The 16,681-nt window shown below is 44.5% G+C and overlaps 1 protein-coding gene across 1 annotated transcript in view; it reads left to right on the plus strand.

Moving 5' to 3' along the window:
- The first annotated feature begins 208 nt into the window (after positions 1 to 208).
- Positions 209 to 16,681, plus strand: part of IKBKE (inhibitor of nuclear factor kappa B kinase subunit epsilon) — a 36,342-nt gene continuing 19,869 nt past the window's right edge. The window contains exons 1-11 of the mRNA XM_044672510.1: positions 209 to 402; positions 3,332 to 3,472; positions 4,564 to 4,693; positions 4,978 to 5,159; positions 6,965 to 7,125; positions 8,800 to 8,910; positions 11,067 to 11,246; positions 12,904 to 13,100; positions 14,159 to 14,223; positions 14,311 to 14,402; positions 14,815 to 14,901. Coding sequence (XP_044528445.1) covers positions 316 to 402; positions 3,332 to 3,472; positions 4,564 to 4,693; positions 4,978 to 5,159; positions 6,965 to 7,125; positions 8,800 to 8,910; positions 11,067 to 11,246; positions 12,904 to 13,100; positions 14,159 to 14,223; positions 14,311 to 14,402; positions 14,815 to 14,901 — 1,433 coding nt within the window. The 5' untranslated portion in view covers positions 209 to 315. The remainder of the gene's footprint in view (positions 403 to 3,331; positions 3,473 to 4,563; positions 4,694 to 4,977; positions 5,160 to 6,964; positions 7,126 to 8,799; positions 8,911 to 11,066; positions 11,247 to 12,903; positions 13,101 to 14,158; positions 14,224 to 14,310; positions 14,403 to 14,814; positions 14,902 to 16,681) is intronic.

Here is a 16,681-nt window from a genome sequence, read left to right on the forward strand (position 1 = left end):
AGATCCTAGTAGGAGACAAGTGCATGGTGTCCGGGAGATGCACAGAATTTAGAGAGGCGGGCTCAAATGCCTGCCCTCTCTGTACTGGGCTGGGTGACCCTCAGGAAGTCACAATCTCTCTGTGCATAAACTTCCTATCTTCCCCTCTAAAAGATGGAAACTACCAACCCCGTTGGCTCTACCGGATAGTCTTGGGGAAAAAAGATTCTCAGATTAGTGAAGGGGCGCCCACAGCTTTGCTTCATATCTTTCCATGGTCTCTGGCCTTTCTCTTCTCCTGGGCAGAAAGGGGCTGGACTGCTTCGGAAGTTGGAGATGCAAAGTACGGCCAATTACCTTTGGCACACGGATGATCTCCTGGGCCAAGGGGCTACTGCCAGCGTGTACAGAGCTCGAAACAAGGTAGAGACATGAATGGTGGGCTGGCAGATTGAGTGCTGAGGAATGTGTGCCTATTAGACCTTTGTGAAAAACAGAATTTTCAGAGGCAGCTGGGTGACTCTGTATATACAGAAATGAGAGGCCCTGGATTCAAATCTAGCCTCAGATACTTCCTAGCTGTGTGACCCTGAGCCAGTCACTTAACCCCATTGTCTAGCCCTTACCTCTCTTCTGTTTTAGGACCAATACACAGTATTGATTCTAAGATGAAAGGTAAGGATTTAGGAAAAGAAAAGGAAAGGAAAGGAAAGGAAAGGAAAGGAAAGGAAAGGAAAGGAAAGGAAAGGAAAGGGAAGAAAAGAAAAAGAAAAGAAGAGAAAAGAAAAGAAAGAAGAAAAGGAAAAAAAAAGAAAAATATTAGAATTTTCAAGAGCAGCTAGGTAGCACAATGGATGGAGTACCTGTCCTGAGGTTGGGAAGACCCAAGTTCAAATCTGGCCTCAGATATTTCCTAACTGTGTGATCCTGGGCAAGCCACTTTTAACCCTATTTATCTAACCCTTACCCTTCTGGCTTAAGAGTCGTTACTAAGAAATAAATTAAGAGTTAAAAAAATTAAAATCTTCATATAGAGGAGAAACAGTGGGAAGAATGATGAATTTGGAGTTGAAGGACTGGTATTTAAGTCCCAGATTTGCCTGTGTGACTTTGAGTGAACTACTTGACCTCCCTGGGCCTTAGCCTTCTCAGCTATAAAATAAAGAAACTGGGCTAGATAAACTGAGTAGCCCTTCTAAGCTCTAAATCTATGATCCTTTGGCCCATCTGGACCAAGGTTCTGTCCGTCAGAGGGACCAAGAGTTGTCACTTAGCACAGTGTCTGGCACATAGTAAGTACCTGTTGGCACTTAATAAATGTTGACTGATTAAAAAATGCAGAGATTTGGACTTTATCCCCTAGACTGGTGATGGCGAACCTCATAGAGACCAAATGCCCAAACTGCAACTCTCACATCCCATGTGAGCCCCCTGCCTTACCCCAGGTGGGCGACAGAGGAAGTGTTCCCATTGGGCTGCTGGGCAGAGGAGCAGGTCATGTGAGAAATGTCCTCGGGCACATTGGAGAGCAGGAGAGGAGCATCCCTCTCTGGCACACTCTGGCACATGTACCATAGGTTTGCCAACATGGCTCTAGACAAAAGTAGGCTGATAGTGAGAAGAGCACCGGTCTCCATCAGAAGTCCTGAGTATAGGGGGCAGCTAGGTGACTCAGTAGATTGAGAGACAGGCTTAGAGATGGGAGGTTCTGGGTTTAAATCTGATCTCAGACACCCCCTAGCTGTGTGACCCTGGGCAAGTCACTTGGCTCCCTTTGCCCAGGCCTTACTGCTCTTCTGCCTTGGAACCAATACAAAGTATATATTCTAAGATGGAAGGTAAGGTTGTAAAAATAAAAAAAATTTTTTTTAAGAATATTCTATACATAGTAGTGTACAGTGGAAGCCAGAGCAAGAGCAGGGCAACTCCACAGAGCAGGTAAACTACCTTGAGCAAATGTAAACAGAAAAAGAAGCTCTAATTATCCCATGGAAAAACTTTTATGTGACCCTGGGCAGACCTAATACTGCTTTTGTTTTGTTTCTATATAATATCTGACCTGGCCTGGGATTGGTACGGGGATCCACCATTCTTTAGTCCTCCTGCCACCAAGGATGATTGGTCTCTTGGGTAAACTCCCTTAAAAAACCCAACTAACCTAATAAAGCCCAATAAATCTACATATAACCCTCCTACCCTGCAAAAGAAAAAAAAAGTCTTGAGATTAAGACCCAGTTCTGTGCAATATGACTGTGGGCAAGTCACTTGACTTTCTCATCTGTAAAAATGTAGATGATAATACGAATACTGCCTACCTCATGGACTTGTCATGGTGAAAATACTCAGCATAATGACATAAATTTGCAGTTACTATGCAATGAAGAACAATTACAGATTCTTGAGGTAGGGAATGATGTGTAAGAACAAACACATGAGGAAAAATAGTTTCAACAATATGCTGAAAAAATTAAAAGTTCATGGAAGTCCAGAGAAGAAACAATTTCAGTTATCTAAGTGGGAGATGCTGTCTGGAAGAGAATGGCGGCAGTCGTTGCTAGAACACTGACCTTGGAGTGAGAAAAATCCTGGGTTTTAAACTGCACCTCAGACACTAGCTGTGAGACTCTAGGCAAGTCACTTAACTGCTCTGGGCCTCACTTTCCTCATCTGTAAAATAAAGGGGTTGATTTCTACAGGGCTTCTAAGTCCCCTTCCAATTTGAAATCTATCATCCCATAATACAGTTGACATTCCAAAGGAAAAATACGTAGGAGTAGACTTGTTTGTTTGTTTTTAAACCCTTACCTTCTGTCTTAGAATCAATACTAGCTAATGATTCTAAGGCAGAAGTACTGTAAAGTCTAGGCAACTGGGGTTAAGTACTTGCCCAGGGTCACACAGTGAGGAAGTATCTAAGGCCAGATTTGAACCTAGGACCTCCAAACTCCAGGTCTGGTGCTCTATCCCCTGCACTATCTAGCTGTCCCATTCCTAGAGCTGGGACACCTCATTTCCCAGGGAAGTTTGGGAATTCTCTAATGAGCCTGACTGTCCTTCCCTGATCTCTCTTTTTTAAAAATCCTTACTTTCTGTCCTAGTAACAACTCTAGGACAGAAGGACAAAGGCTATTCAAAATGGGATTAAGTGACTTGCCCAGAGTCACACAGCTAAGAAATATCCAAGGCCAGATTTGAACCCAGGTCTTCCTGACTCCACTGTAGTACTATAGTACACTCATTCTGGTCTCTTGGGATGGTTCAGATTGGATGGAAGGTAGTGGGGATGGTTGCTCCCCAGGGCTGAGGAGGGACTCAGTACATTCTTCCCTGCCACTTTCCTCATCCCCGGCAGAAATCTGGAGAGCTGGTTGCTGTGAAAGTCTTCAACAATGCCAGCTACCTACGCCCCAGAGAAGTACAAGTGAGGGAGTTTGAGGTCCTGAGGAAGCTGAAACATCAAAACATTGTCAAGCTGTTCGCTGTGGAGGAGACGGTATGTTCAGTAAATTAGTCAAAGCCCTCCCACTCTCTAGTCTATCCTCCACATCACAGCCAAAGCAATTTCCCCAAAGATCTAACCAAGTCACTCTTCTATTCAATAAACATCAGTGGCTCCCTATTGCCCTGTGTCTGGCATTTTAAATCCTTTATGACCTGGTGCCAGCCTACCTCTCCAGTCTTATGTCTTACATTTTAGCCAAATTTGCCTTTTAAACCCTTTATAACCTATATCTCTAGTCTTATTGTGCTGCATATTCAGGCTGGTCTGCTTAATCTTCTTCACATATGGCACCGCATCTCCCACTTCTGCCCCTTTGCACTGACTCTCCTTTATGCCTGCATCCATGCCCTCAGCACTGCCACTTCTAGAATCTCCCAATTTCCAAACATCAGCTCAAGTGCTATCTTCTCTGCTATGCTTTTCCTGACCATCCACTTGAGCTGCAGGCACCTCCTCCCCTGAAAATTCCCTTGTATTTATTGTGCATAGAATTACTAATGGACACAGCTCTCCCATAAAAGGTAAGATCCTCAAGGGCAGAGATTGTCTCATTTATGTCTTTTGAAATCTCAGGGATTTGGGGGCAGCTGGGTGGCCCAGTGGATTGAGAGCCAGGCCTAGAGATGGGAGGTCCTAGGTTCAAATCTGGCCTTAGATAATTCCTAGCTGTGTGACCCTGGGCAAGTCACTTGACCCCCATTGCCTACCCTTACCACTCTTCTGCCTTGGAGCCAATACACAGTATTGACTCCAAGACGGAAGGTAAGGGTTTAAAAAAAAGAATGGAGTAGGGAGGGTTCCAGTACAATGGGAAAGGGTCCTCTGGGGTGGATGGGAGTATCCCCTTTGGGTGGAGAACCAGATATGGGTAGAGGGTAGAAATAGAGCACTGGTCAGCCTGATGGTAATAAGAAAGAAGGTTTGGGGAAGTAGTGGGTGAGTGGCCTTCCTGGAGAGGAACAAGTCATAAATATAGACTTCAGCAAAGATCAGAGTTTATAAGGGAGGGGCCGGGAGTCACCGGCTTCTCCCAATCCCAAGCAGCTCTGAGTTTAGGCCTTTCTGGGCATCCTTTTCCCCAGGGCAGCAATAAGCAGAAGGTGCTGGTGATGGAATACTGTTCCAGTGGCAGTCTGCTCAGTGTGCTGGAGAGCCCTGAGAATGCATTTGGGCTGTCAGAGGCTGAGTTCCTCGTGGTACTACGCTGTGTGGGTGAGTTCCCAGGAGGAATTATTGGGGTTTGGTGAGTGGGTGGCTGGGTTGAGTCCTGAGCTCAAAGCCTTTTTCCACTTTCTCTTCACCAATGGAACTTGTCAGGCAGCGTAGAAAAAGTGATGGATTTGGAGTCCAAAGATCTGAGTTCAAATCTTGGTTCTGCTATTTAATAATAATAATAGCTAGCATTTATATAGTTCTTTCAGATTTGTAAGATATTTTGCATATATATGTTATCTTTGATCCTTCCCACAAAGACAGGTATTCCCCTTTGTTTTCAGTGGCTGGCATGAACCACCTCCGAGAGAATGGCATTGTACACAGGGACATTAAGCCTGGGAACATCATGAGGCTTTTGGGAGAGGACGGGCAGAGCATCTATAAGCTGACAGATTTTGGGGCAGCCCGGGAGCTAGAGGACGATGAAAAGTTTGTCTCTGTTTATGGGACAGAGGAATACTTGGTAAGTTGGGTGTCTTGAATGCTCCGAGTTAGAAGTCTTCTTTACAGCCCCTTCCTTGGGATTTCCCAAGAACTTGGTAGGATATTATGCAGTCCATCCCCCTGCTTCTGACCTACTAATATATTAGTGTTATACTAGTATTACTATTATTAGTATTATGAGTATACTAGTTAGTATTAGTATGTTGTACTATATAACATATATTGTGATATATATTATACTATGGTATTAGTATAGATTATATTATGTATCCTATTATATACTATGGTATTAGTATAGATTATATTATGTATCATACTATGGTATTAGTATAGATTATACTATGTATCATATTATATACTATGGTATTAGTATAGATTATATTATGTATCCTATTATATACTATGGTATTAGTATAGATTATATTATATATCATACTATGGTATTAGTATAGATTATACTATGTATCCTATTATATACTATGGTATCAGTATAGATTATATTATATATCATACTATGGTATTAGTATAGATTATACTATGTATCATATTATATACTATGGTATTAGTATAGATTATATTATGTATCTTATTATATACTATGGTATTAGTATAGATTATGCTATATATCATATTATACTATGGTTGTAGTATAGATTATATTATATATCATACTATGGTATTAGTATAGATTATACTATGTATCATATTATACTGTGGTTGTAGTATGGATTATACTATTTATCATACTATGGTATTAGTATAGATTATGCTATATATCATATTATACTATGGTATTAATATAGATTATATTATGTATCATACTATGGTATTAGCATAGATTATGCTATGTATCATATTATACTATGGTTTTAGTATAGATTATATTATGCATCATATTATATTATAGTATTAGTATATATTATATTATGTATCATATACTATGGTATTAGTATAGAATTATAATATATATCTACACTATTATATTAATATATTAGTAACATATATTATATAGTTGATATATGGTAATATATGGTAATATATTAATAATGGTAGGCCAACTAGGGGGGATTGATTATCCAGTGTCTTCCCTCCACTTCTCCCAGTCTGGTGGGGGGGGGGTCTTTGGTTCTTTATCCTCGGACCTATATAGACCCGGTTTTGTGTGACTCCTCCTGCCTTTGGAACCAACTTCTTTAGAGGCCTGCAGCCAGGAAAGGGAAGTTGGGGAAGTTCAGGACCATTCTCAGAGCAGACAAAGAGTCCTGAACTGGGCATTGTAGTGTGAGATTTTCTCATCTTGTAGAATGGAAGGATTTAGAGATGAAAGATCCATTTACAGAGGAGGAAACTAAGGCCCAGAGAGTTTATGACTTGCCAAAGGTCACAGTCTAAAGACAGAACTGCTGTATCACAATTTCTATGTCATAGTATCATAGATTTAGAGCCAGAAGAGATTATCAGTTTCAATTCCTTCATTATGCAAAATGAACAGACTGAGGCAGAGAAAAGACTTGCCCAGACCCCATAGCTTAGTTAAAAGGCTGAATCAGGATTTGAACTCAGCTCTTTCTGACTCCAAGTCTAATGCATCGTCCACTCTGTCATGTTGTGTCAGACACTGTGATTTCGGGCCAATTCCACTCTCAAGATGAGACAGTGAGTTGGAAAGATTGCAGATTAGTTGTGTTTTAGACTGAAGAATCAGAATGAGGCATGGAGGCAGTAGGTACAAAGAACATGTGCCACCTCCCCCCACCCCAAATAATAGACACCCTCCCACCCCATCTGCCAACAATGGTCTTTCTCTGGTTGTTTCTTCCACAGCACCCAGATGTCTATGAACGGGCAGTGCTCCGGAAGCCTCAGCAGAAAGCATTTGGGGTGACAGTGGATCTGTGGAGCATTGGGGTGACCCTGTATCATGCAGCCACGGGCAGCCTTCCCTTTGTTCCTTTCGGTGGACCTCGACGCAACAAGGAGATAATGTATGCTAGGGATGAGGGAGGCAAGGAAAGACTGGCAGCAGCATGCCCTGGTAGAAGTGGGAAGGGCTCATAGACCTAGAACCAAAAAGCCAAAGAGCCCAACTCCTTCGTTTTACAGATGAGGAGATTGAGACCAAGAGAAGTTAAATGACTTGCCTAGATCACACAGATAACAAGTGGCAGTGAGCTTTGAACCTGGGTCCTTTGAATAGAGTTGGAGGCTTTTTCCAGCACAGAAGCTAGTTCTTATCTCTTCTATCCCAGGGGTTCGTCCCCAGCCCTTTCCCATAACCAGTAATCCTGTAGGAAATAGTAATATTGTCTCCCCTTTCTCACCACCTCCCTCCTCTGTCTAATCCTTCTCACCCTGTCTTTCTTTTCTGCTGAGGAACTCCCAAGTATGTGCCCCAGACCTCCCTATAACAGGTATTTGTTGAGTATCTACAGCAGAATTCAACCAGCATTCTCAAAGGACTGGACACCAAATTGGCACTGGGCATTCAAAGGATGTGGTCAGGGATGAAGTCCTTGGCCTCAAGCAGAACACTGTAAATTACAAGGGAAAGAATGAGGCGAGAATCCTCCCTGCAGGGAGTTTTTAGCCCTTTGTTTTGAGGTCCTTGTAGAATCATCAGAACAATTTAAACCAAGTAGAATTCAGGACTAAAATTATGTGGGCCCAACTGTCAGGGCTGGAATGGCCAGAGAGCGAGTCCTTGGGACTGAGGGAAAAGGAGAGGACATTGTAAATAGGGACAATATTAGGAAGCAGAAACAAAGACAGGGTGTGGTTGAGAGAGACTGAGGACAGCTGAGGGAGCTTGTCAGAAGAGATCAGAAAGGTGAAGCTGAGGCAGAGTGCTATACTCAGCTGAAGGGCCAGGACTTGTTTGCCCCCTGTTTGCCAGCACTACTGAGTAGCTTTGTGACTTTAGGCAAATGTCTTAACTTCCCAATCCCTTAATTAATAAGCATGACTTTAGCTCCCTTTATGTTCCAGACACTATGCTTAGGCAGGCTGGAGAAACATAGACAAAACTGTAACAATACCTGGCCTCTTGGAGTTCCCATCCCTATTATTTGCCAACTAGGTCATACAGTGGTTAGAGCACTGGGCCAGGAATTGGGAAGACCCAACTTCAATCTGGCCTCATATACTTAATAGCTTTGTGACCCTGAGCAAGGCACTTAAGCTATATGTGCCTCCATTATCTCATTTATAAAATGGGATAATAATAGCATCCAACTCCTAGGGCTGTTGTAAGGGTAAAATGAAATATTTTATCTATCTACCTACCTGCCTCTCTCTCTCTCTTTCTCTCTCTCTCTCTCTCTCTCTCTCTCTCTCTCTCTCTCTTTCTATCCATCCAATGATGCATCTACCCCCTCTCTCATCTATCTATCTATCTATCTATCTATCTATCTATCTATGCATCCATCTATCCCTCCATCTATCCCCCTATCCATGTATCCATCCCTCTATCTATCCCTCTATCTATCCCTCTATCTATCTATCTATCTATCTATCTATCTATCTATCTATCTATCTATCTATCTATCTATCTGTAGTAGTAGTTTCTCTAACTCACATTTTCTGCGTGTACATTTTCTGTATTCTTCAAAGGCACAAAAACTTGGGTGTTTCTCCTGACCACAGGTTCTCCTTCTTTCCAGGTTCAGGATCACTACAGAGAAACCAACTGGGGCCATTGCAGGCACCCAAAAACGAGAAAATGGGCCCCTAGAGTGGAGTTACAAGTTGCCTATCACCTGCAGATTGTCCCTGTAAGTAGTGATCCTGGGATTAAGGAAGGCTGAGCCCTGGGTCTGAGCTATGCATTCCAGCTGGGAGCTAACACTTCTGCATCCTGGTTTTGGTTCTAGTCCTGACTGGGTACATGATAGACTTTATAAGCTCATTCATATCCCTTAACTTCTCATTTCCTCAGCCACTTCAATGCTGAGTCCTTCCCTCCATCCAACCTCACAAGGGCAACTCTATGCTGTAATAGAAATAGTTCTGGCTATAGACTTGGAAGAAACCTAGATTGAAATTTCTGGCTCCTTGGCTTCACATTTCTAGTTGTTTGATGTTGGGTAAATCACTTGTTTCCACATCTGTAAAATGGGGATGTTAATACTTGTACTACTTACCTCACAGGGCTTTGTGAATCAGCAAACATTTATTAAGTGCCTACTCTGTGCCAGACACTGTGTTAACAACAGCACTGAGGATACAAAAAATTTAAGAGTTTAAGGAAAAAGAGCAAAGAGACAAAGACTCCTGTTATAACAATATTAACATTAAAACAAAAACCCTTTACTTTTTGTCTTACAATTGATACTAAATTTTGGTTTCTAAGGCAAAGAATGGTAAGGGCTAGGCAGTGGGGTTAAGTGACTTGTCCAGGGTTACACAGTTAAGATGTATCTGAGGCCAGATTCGAGCCCAGGATATCCCATCCCCAAGTCTAATAATTTTTTTATTGATTAATTAAGAACATTTTTCCATGATTCATGTTCTTTCTCTTCCCTCCTCCCACCCCCTTCCCATAGCCAACATGCAATTCCACTGGGTTTTACATGTGTCATTGATCAAGACCTATTTCCATGTTGTTAATATTTGCACTAGGGTGATCGTTTAGAGCAGTGGTTCCCAAACTTTTTTGTTCTACCTCCCCCTTTCCAGAAAAAATATTACTTAGCCCCCTGGAAACTAATTTTTTTTTCATTTTAATAGCAATTAATAGGAAAGATAAATGCACCTGTGGCCATCACCACTTCCCTGGATCGCTGCAGCACCCACCAGGGGGCGGGAGTGCCCACTTTGGGAATCACTGGTTTAGAGTCTACATCCCCAATCATGTCCCCATTGAACCATGTGATCAAGCAGTTGTTTTTCTTCTGTGTTTCTCCTCCCACAGTTCTTTCTCTGGACATGGATAGCATTCTTTCTCATAAGTCCTTCCAAGTTGTTCTAGGTCATTGCATTGCTGGTAGCAGAGAAGTCCATTACATTCAATTTTACCACAGTGTATCAGTCTCTGTGTACAATGTTCTCCTGGTTCTGCTCCTTTCACTCTGCATCAATTCCTGGAGGTTGTTCCAGTTCACATGGAATTCCTCCAGTTCATTATTCCTTTCAGCACAATTCCATCACCAGCAGACGCCACAATTTGTTCAGCCATTCCCCAATTGAAGGGCATCCCCTCATTTTCCAATTTTTTTGCCACCACAAAGAGTGCAGCTATAAATATTTTTGTACAAGTCCTCCAGACCTAATATTAACATTTACAAAGCATTTGTCATTTGTCACTATGCTAAGTGCTTTACAAATATCTCATTTGATCCTCACAACAACTCTAGAAAGTAGATGCTATTATCATCTCCATTTTACATATGAGGAAAATGAGGCAAATAGCTATTAAATGACTTGTCCAGAGTTACACAGTTAGTAGGTCAGGTTGGATTTGAGCTCAGGTTTTCTTTACTCTAGACCTGGTGTCCTAATCATTATATCACCAAACTTCCCCTTTCAAGAAGTTTAGACACAAATGGCAGAAGAGATACAAGAAGAAAGGCACAAAGCATTCCCTGCCCTCAAGGAGCTCATAATCTAATAGGAGAGATGACATATAACATAACTGGGTACATACACGATATATACAGAGTAGATGGAAGTTGATCTCCACAGGGAAGGCATTGGAAAGGATTGTAGTAGTGGCTGGGGGTGGGAGGTAGAGGGAGGAATAAAAAGGGTCCAGGAGAGGCCTCCTGCCAAAGTAGGGTGTAAACTGAGTCACATGGCAAGCCAGGGAAGCCAGCAGGCCAAAAGCTCTTAATAATACGTCTTCTATCTTGCATGGATGATAGCACACAGAGCTAAGATGGAGCATGCTCGGAGCTTGGCCATTGACAGTTCATGTCTCTAACTGGGACAGGGGGCTGCAGGCCCAGCTGGTACCTATCTTGGCCAGTATCCTGGAGGTGGACCAAGAGAAATGTTGGGGCTTCGACCAGTTCTTTGCTGAGACCAGCGACATCCTTCATAGGATTGTGGTTCATGTGTTTTCTCTGCCTCAAGCTGTCCTGCACCATGTCTACATTCATGCCCACAACACGTAAGTAAGGGCACACCTCCTGTGTAGAAGAGGGTGGGAAGGGTCTCTCCTTCTCTTCTGGCAATAAGAGAGAGACCCATCTCTCTCCCTGGAGGGAGAGATGGTGGGAGAGAGGAGGAATGAGAGGCTCAGTGCCAGAGGAAGGTTAAGAGAAGTTTGGGGATTGAAAGGGAATGCATTCTTTTTGGGGAAAGAGAGGAAGGCTAATTATTACCCACATCTCCTGTATTTTTAAATTAAGCATTTATTTCCTCTGCCTTCTCACCCTTCGGAAAAGGAAAAAGAAAAAGAAAATCCTTGTAACAAATATATAGTCAAACCAAACAATGTGCACATTGGTCATATCCAAAAATGAGTATCTTATTCTGAATTTTGAATTGCTTCCCTCCCTGTCAAGGTGGAGCTAGCAAGCTTCATGTTTCTAGACCTCCAGAAGAGTGGTTAGCCTTTGTTTGGATCAAAGTTCCAAGGCAGAAGAGCAGTAAGGGTTAGGCAGTTGGGGCTAAGTGACTTGCCCAGGGTCACATAGCTAGGAAGTGTCTGAAGCCAGTTTCAACCCAAGTCTTCCTGACTCCAGGTCTGGTTCTTTATCTATTGAGCCACCTGGCTGCTCTCATTGATCACAGTTATGAAGTCTCAAAGTTGTTTGTTTTTTCAATATTCTCATATAAATTATCCTCCTGCTTCTGCTCACTTTATTCTGTATCAGTTCATACAAATCTTGCTAGAGTTCTCTGACCTCATCCTTTTCATCCGTCTGTCAACTAACATTTACTAAACCCCTCTTATGTGCCAGGTGCTGTGCTAAGTATTTGGGATTCAAAGAAAGGCATGGGGGAAAGGCCTGGGCTTTTCTGCTCTCAGGAATCCCAGAGTCTAAAGTGATGATTTTTATGGCACAAGAGTGTCTCATTATATTCACAGACCATGCTTTGTTCAAACATTTGCCTTTTTTGAAACCTCAGTGCTCTGCACAATGTCTAGCACATGGTAGGTGCTTGATAAATGCTTGTCTATGATGATAGCTAGGCCCCTGAGTTGGGTTTCAGAATAGCCAGGATATTAGGCTTTAAAGCTGAAAAAAGACTTAAGAGATTGTGTAATTGGAGGCAGCTGGGTAGCTCAGTGGATTGAAAGTCAGGTCTAGAGACGGGAGGTCCTAGGTTCAAATCCGACCTCTGACACTTCCCAGTTGTGGGACCTTGGGCAAGTCACTTGACTCCTATTGCCTACCCTTACCACTCTCCTGCCTAGGAGCCAATACACAGAAGTTAAGGGTTTAAAATTTAAAAATTAAAAAAAAGAGAGATTGTAAAATTATAGATAAGGAAATTGAAACCAAGATAAACTGATCATTTAATTTTTCTGAGCTTCTGATTCATCCTTTTTGTATTTGTATTTTTTTTTAACCCTTTACTTTTTGTCTTAGTAGTAACTCTAAGACAGAAAGGCAAGGACTGGACAAACAGGGGTTTGAACCCAGGTCCTCCCAACTCCAGACCTAGCGTTCTAGCCACTGTGCCACCCAGATGCCCTGATTCCTCCTCTTTGTAAAGGAATATTCACTCCTGTCTTAGCTGCCTCATGGGGCTTACATAAGGAGAGTGCTGTGGAAACCCCAAGGCTCTAAATTGTGCCCCGTCCCTCCTATGTCTAGGATAGGGATATTCTTGGAGGCTGTGTATAAGCAGACCAGCGTGGAGCCCAGCCACCAGGAATATCTCTTTGAGGGTCACCCCTGTGTCCTGGAGCCCGACCTCCCCGCCCAATGCCTTGCCCACACAACTGAGGACAGCCCTTTGACCCTGCTCAGTGAGGACAGCGACAACCCCACCGGGCTGGCGTTCAGAAACCGTGAGTAGCCTCTGGCTGTGAGGAAACCTGAGCTGTGCCCTTGTCTCCCAGAGAAGGCAGGGAGGCTAGAAGGCAAGGCACCGGCTGGTTCTTTCCCCCGTGAGTCTGCAGAAGGCATGGGGATGCTCCCGACTCGGCCTTTGTCTGGCAGCTTCTGCCTCGACCCTTTTTGGGGTGCCTGGAGGCTACGAGGGATTGTAGCAGCTCAGCTGGCCTTCTGGGGCTCACCTACCTCTCCTCCGCTCCTGGAAGAGGGGACCCGGGACAGGAAGTGTGCGCTTCTCCAGAATGACCACCAGAGGGCACTCCCAGAACGCAAATGAGACAAGATTCCTTTGAATGGAAGAAAGGCTGCCTGAGGGGCAGGGGAAGGGGGCAGAGAAGACCCGGGATGAATGATGGGACTTAGAGGGGCTGGGGAAGGTAGACTAGGGGACAGGGGCGTGTGCCCGTGTGTGTGTGTGTGTGTGTGTGTGTGTGTGTGTCTGTCTGTCTGTCTGTCTGTCTATGTTCTTGTATCTGTCTGTTTGTCTGTCTGTGCCTCTATGTGTGTTTGTGTGTCTGTGCCGGTGTGTGTGTATGTGTGTGTGTATTAATGTATGTCTGTGTGTCTGTATGTCTGCATAGCTGTATGTGTGTGTATCTGTGTGTGTCTGTTTCTTTGTGTGTGTGTTTGAGTCTGTCTGTGTGTCTGTCTATGTTCGTGTATCTGTCTGTCTGTCTGTGCCTCTATGTGTGTTTGTGTGTCTGTGCCTCTGTGTGTGTGTGTGTGTGTGTGTATTTCTGTATGTCTGTGTGTCTGTATGTCTGCATAGCTGTATGTGTGTGTATCTATGTGTATCTGTTTCTTTGTGTGTGTGTTTGAGTCTGTCTGTGTGTCTGTGTGTGAGTGTGTGTGTGTGTGTGTGTGTGTGTGTGTGTGTGTGTGAGTGAGAGAGAGAGAATCTGACAGAGGCTGATGGGAAAGTGAATGGGAGTAGAAGGTGAAAAGGAATGCCAGAAGGTAGGGCTACTCAGCGGCTATGGCCCAGCCCTTAAGACGTAATCTGCATCCCCAGCATCCCTGGACGTCCCCAAATTTGTGCCCAAGGTGGACCTGCAAGCTGATTACAACACAGCCAAGGTGAGGGCCGAGGGGTGCTGGGTGGTCCGAGCAGGGGGCAGGGTGGGAGGGAAGGGTGGGCCCTGAGCCCACCTGTCTGTGTCACAGGGTGTGCTGAGCATGGGGCACCAAGTGCTGAGGATCTCCCGGGCACTGCAGGACGGTCAGGAAATGATGCTTCGGGGGCTGCATTGGGTGGTGTAGGTACCTGGGGGTGAGGCTGAGCTGGGGAAGGGGAGAAGGGACCAGATGGGACAGGGGCCCATCATCTTAGCTGAGCAGGAATGACAGAAATTAGACCACCAGCCCCTTCCCTTTCCTCTGGGCACTCACCCCAGACCCTCCGGAACGGAAAAGCTCTTTACCTAATTCCTGGAGTTTTCATTCCCCCGACCCCACCCTCCCTTCTTGTCCCCTCACAGTCCCTCTCTGTGATCCCTATCCTCGACCTGATAGCCTCACCCTAACCCAAACCATCCCCTAGAGATGCCTCATAGAATCAGGTGGCTTCCTAGTCCCTGAAGCCTTGAGGCCCTGAGCTCCGAGTGCTGGCCCGTGGAGGAGGCTCTCACCTCCACTGGTGTGGTGGGACGGGGCTTGGATCTTCTACAGGGAGGTGCTCAAGGCCACATGTGGCCGGACCCTGGAGACCACCCGGACAGCCCTCTTGTTCCTGAGCCCCAGTCTGGGCCCTGACCGGTAAGTGTCTGCACTATGAAGGCAAGGAAAATCCCTTTGAAAACCTCATCCTGAGAGGACAAAGAGGCGGTTTAGTGGACTGAGAATCAAGCTGGGAGTCAGGAGGACCTGGGTTCAAATCTGACCTTAGATACTTATTAGCTGGATGAACCTAGGCAAGCCCTGTAACCCCACTGCCTAATGCTTACCACTTTTCTGTCCTGGAACCAATACACAGTATTAATTCTAAAACAGAGGGTAACCGTTTAAAAATATATATTTACAAGAGACAACTAGGTAACTCAGTGGAGTCCAGAGTCAGCTAGACATGGAAGGTCCTGGTTTCAAATGTGGCCTCAGACACTTCCTCACTGTGTGATCCTGGACAAGTCACTTAACCCCCATTGCCTAGCCCTTACTGCACTTCTGCCTTGGAGCTAATACACAGTGCTGAGTCTAAGCTGGAAAGTAAGGGTTAAAAAAAAAAAAGAAAACCCCATCCTGACATCCTTGGTTCTCTGTGACTCCTTCCTGCGTCCATGCCCTCATTTTCCCAGCAGCCCTTTAGGGTTTAGCTGTTTCCTTGCTGCTTTAGGAATAGGGCGTAGACCCTGGTGGCAATGTCTGGAAAGCCTGGCTTCCTCTTCAACCCAACACCCTTTTGATGAGTGAACCCTGCTAGTCCTCTGGGAAAGCTGTAGGTGGGGCTCCTCGCCCTTCCTGGCTGGCTTCCCAGCTCTGCCTACCTCCCTGTTGTGTCACAAGAAAAGTCTTCTGTCCACAGGAAGTTTGAACTTAGTGGCATTGCTCAGGCTTCTTCACTAAGCCAGGGTGGGGATGGGGTGGGGGGTTGTCTGGGACACACACACACACACACACACACACACACACACACACACACAAGTAAAATGGAGTAGTGGAAAGATGGATGGGCCTGAACTTAGAGGATACAAGGATACAGATTCCAGACTAATCTCTGATGCTTGTGTGACCTTGGATAAGTCACCTCAAGCTTCAGGCTCTTCAGCTGTAAAATGCAAGATATGAACTAAATGACCCGAAATCCATTCCAGCTCTGGATCTAAGATCCTGTCATCTTAGGATGGTCTCCAGTTTCCTTGACCTTCTTCCTCTGGGGTCTTCTGACTAATCTAAAGGGCCCTTCCCCCCTCTTCCCTTCTTGATGCCCCCCCTCCCCCTGCCCATGGTTTCTTAACCCTGTAGCTCGTGCTTAAATCTCAGGCTGCTCAGAGAGCAGAGAGAGGAAGTTGCTGAGAGAAGGGAGAATGAGGTAAAAGATGAAACAAGCAGGAGAATCCTGGGAGATCTCTACTTGAGGATTCTTCAAATACCTCCAGGCTATATCATTCCCCCAGTGCATCACTTTTTTTCTTCTTAAACCCTTATCCTGTCTCAGAATTAATTCTAAGACAGAGTTGCCACAAGGGCTAAGCAATGGGGGTTATGACTCGCCCAGGGTTAGACAACTAGGAAGGTCAGATTTGAACCCAAGTCCTCCCAGCTTCAGGCTTCACACCAATGCATTACACTTTTTTTTAAAACCCTTACCTTCTGTCTTAGAATCAATACTGTGTATTGGTTCTAAGGCAGAAGAGAGGTAAGGACTAGGTCAGGGGTCAGCAACATATGGCTATCGAGCCATATCTGGCTCTTTTGAGGGCCAGATATGGCTCTTTCTGAAGGAGCCATAAAGTCAGCTTTTTTCAGGTGCTGTTACAGGAGCTGCACTGTGAGCACTGTACGGCTCTCACGAAATTACATTTTAAAAAAATGTGGCATT

Source organism: Gracilinanus agilis, chromosome 4, assembly GCF_016433145.1.
Source record: "Gracilinanus agilis isolate LMUSP501 chromosome 4, AgileGrace, whole genome shotgun sequence".
Classification (NCBI taxonomy): domain Eukaryota; kingdom Metazoa; phylum Chordata; class Mammalia; order Didelphimorphia; family Didelphidae; genus Gracilinanus; species Gracilinanus agilis.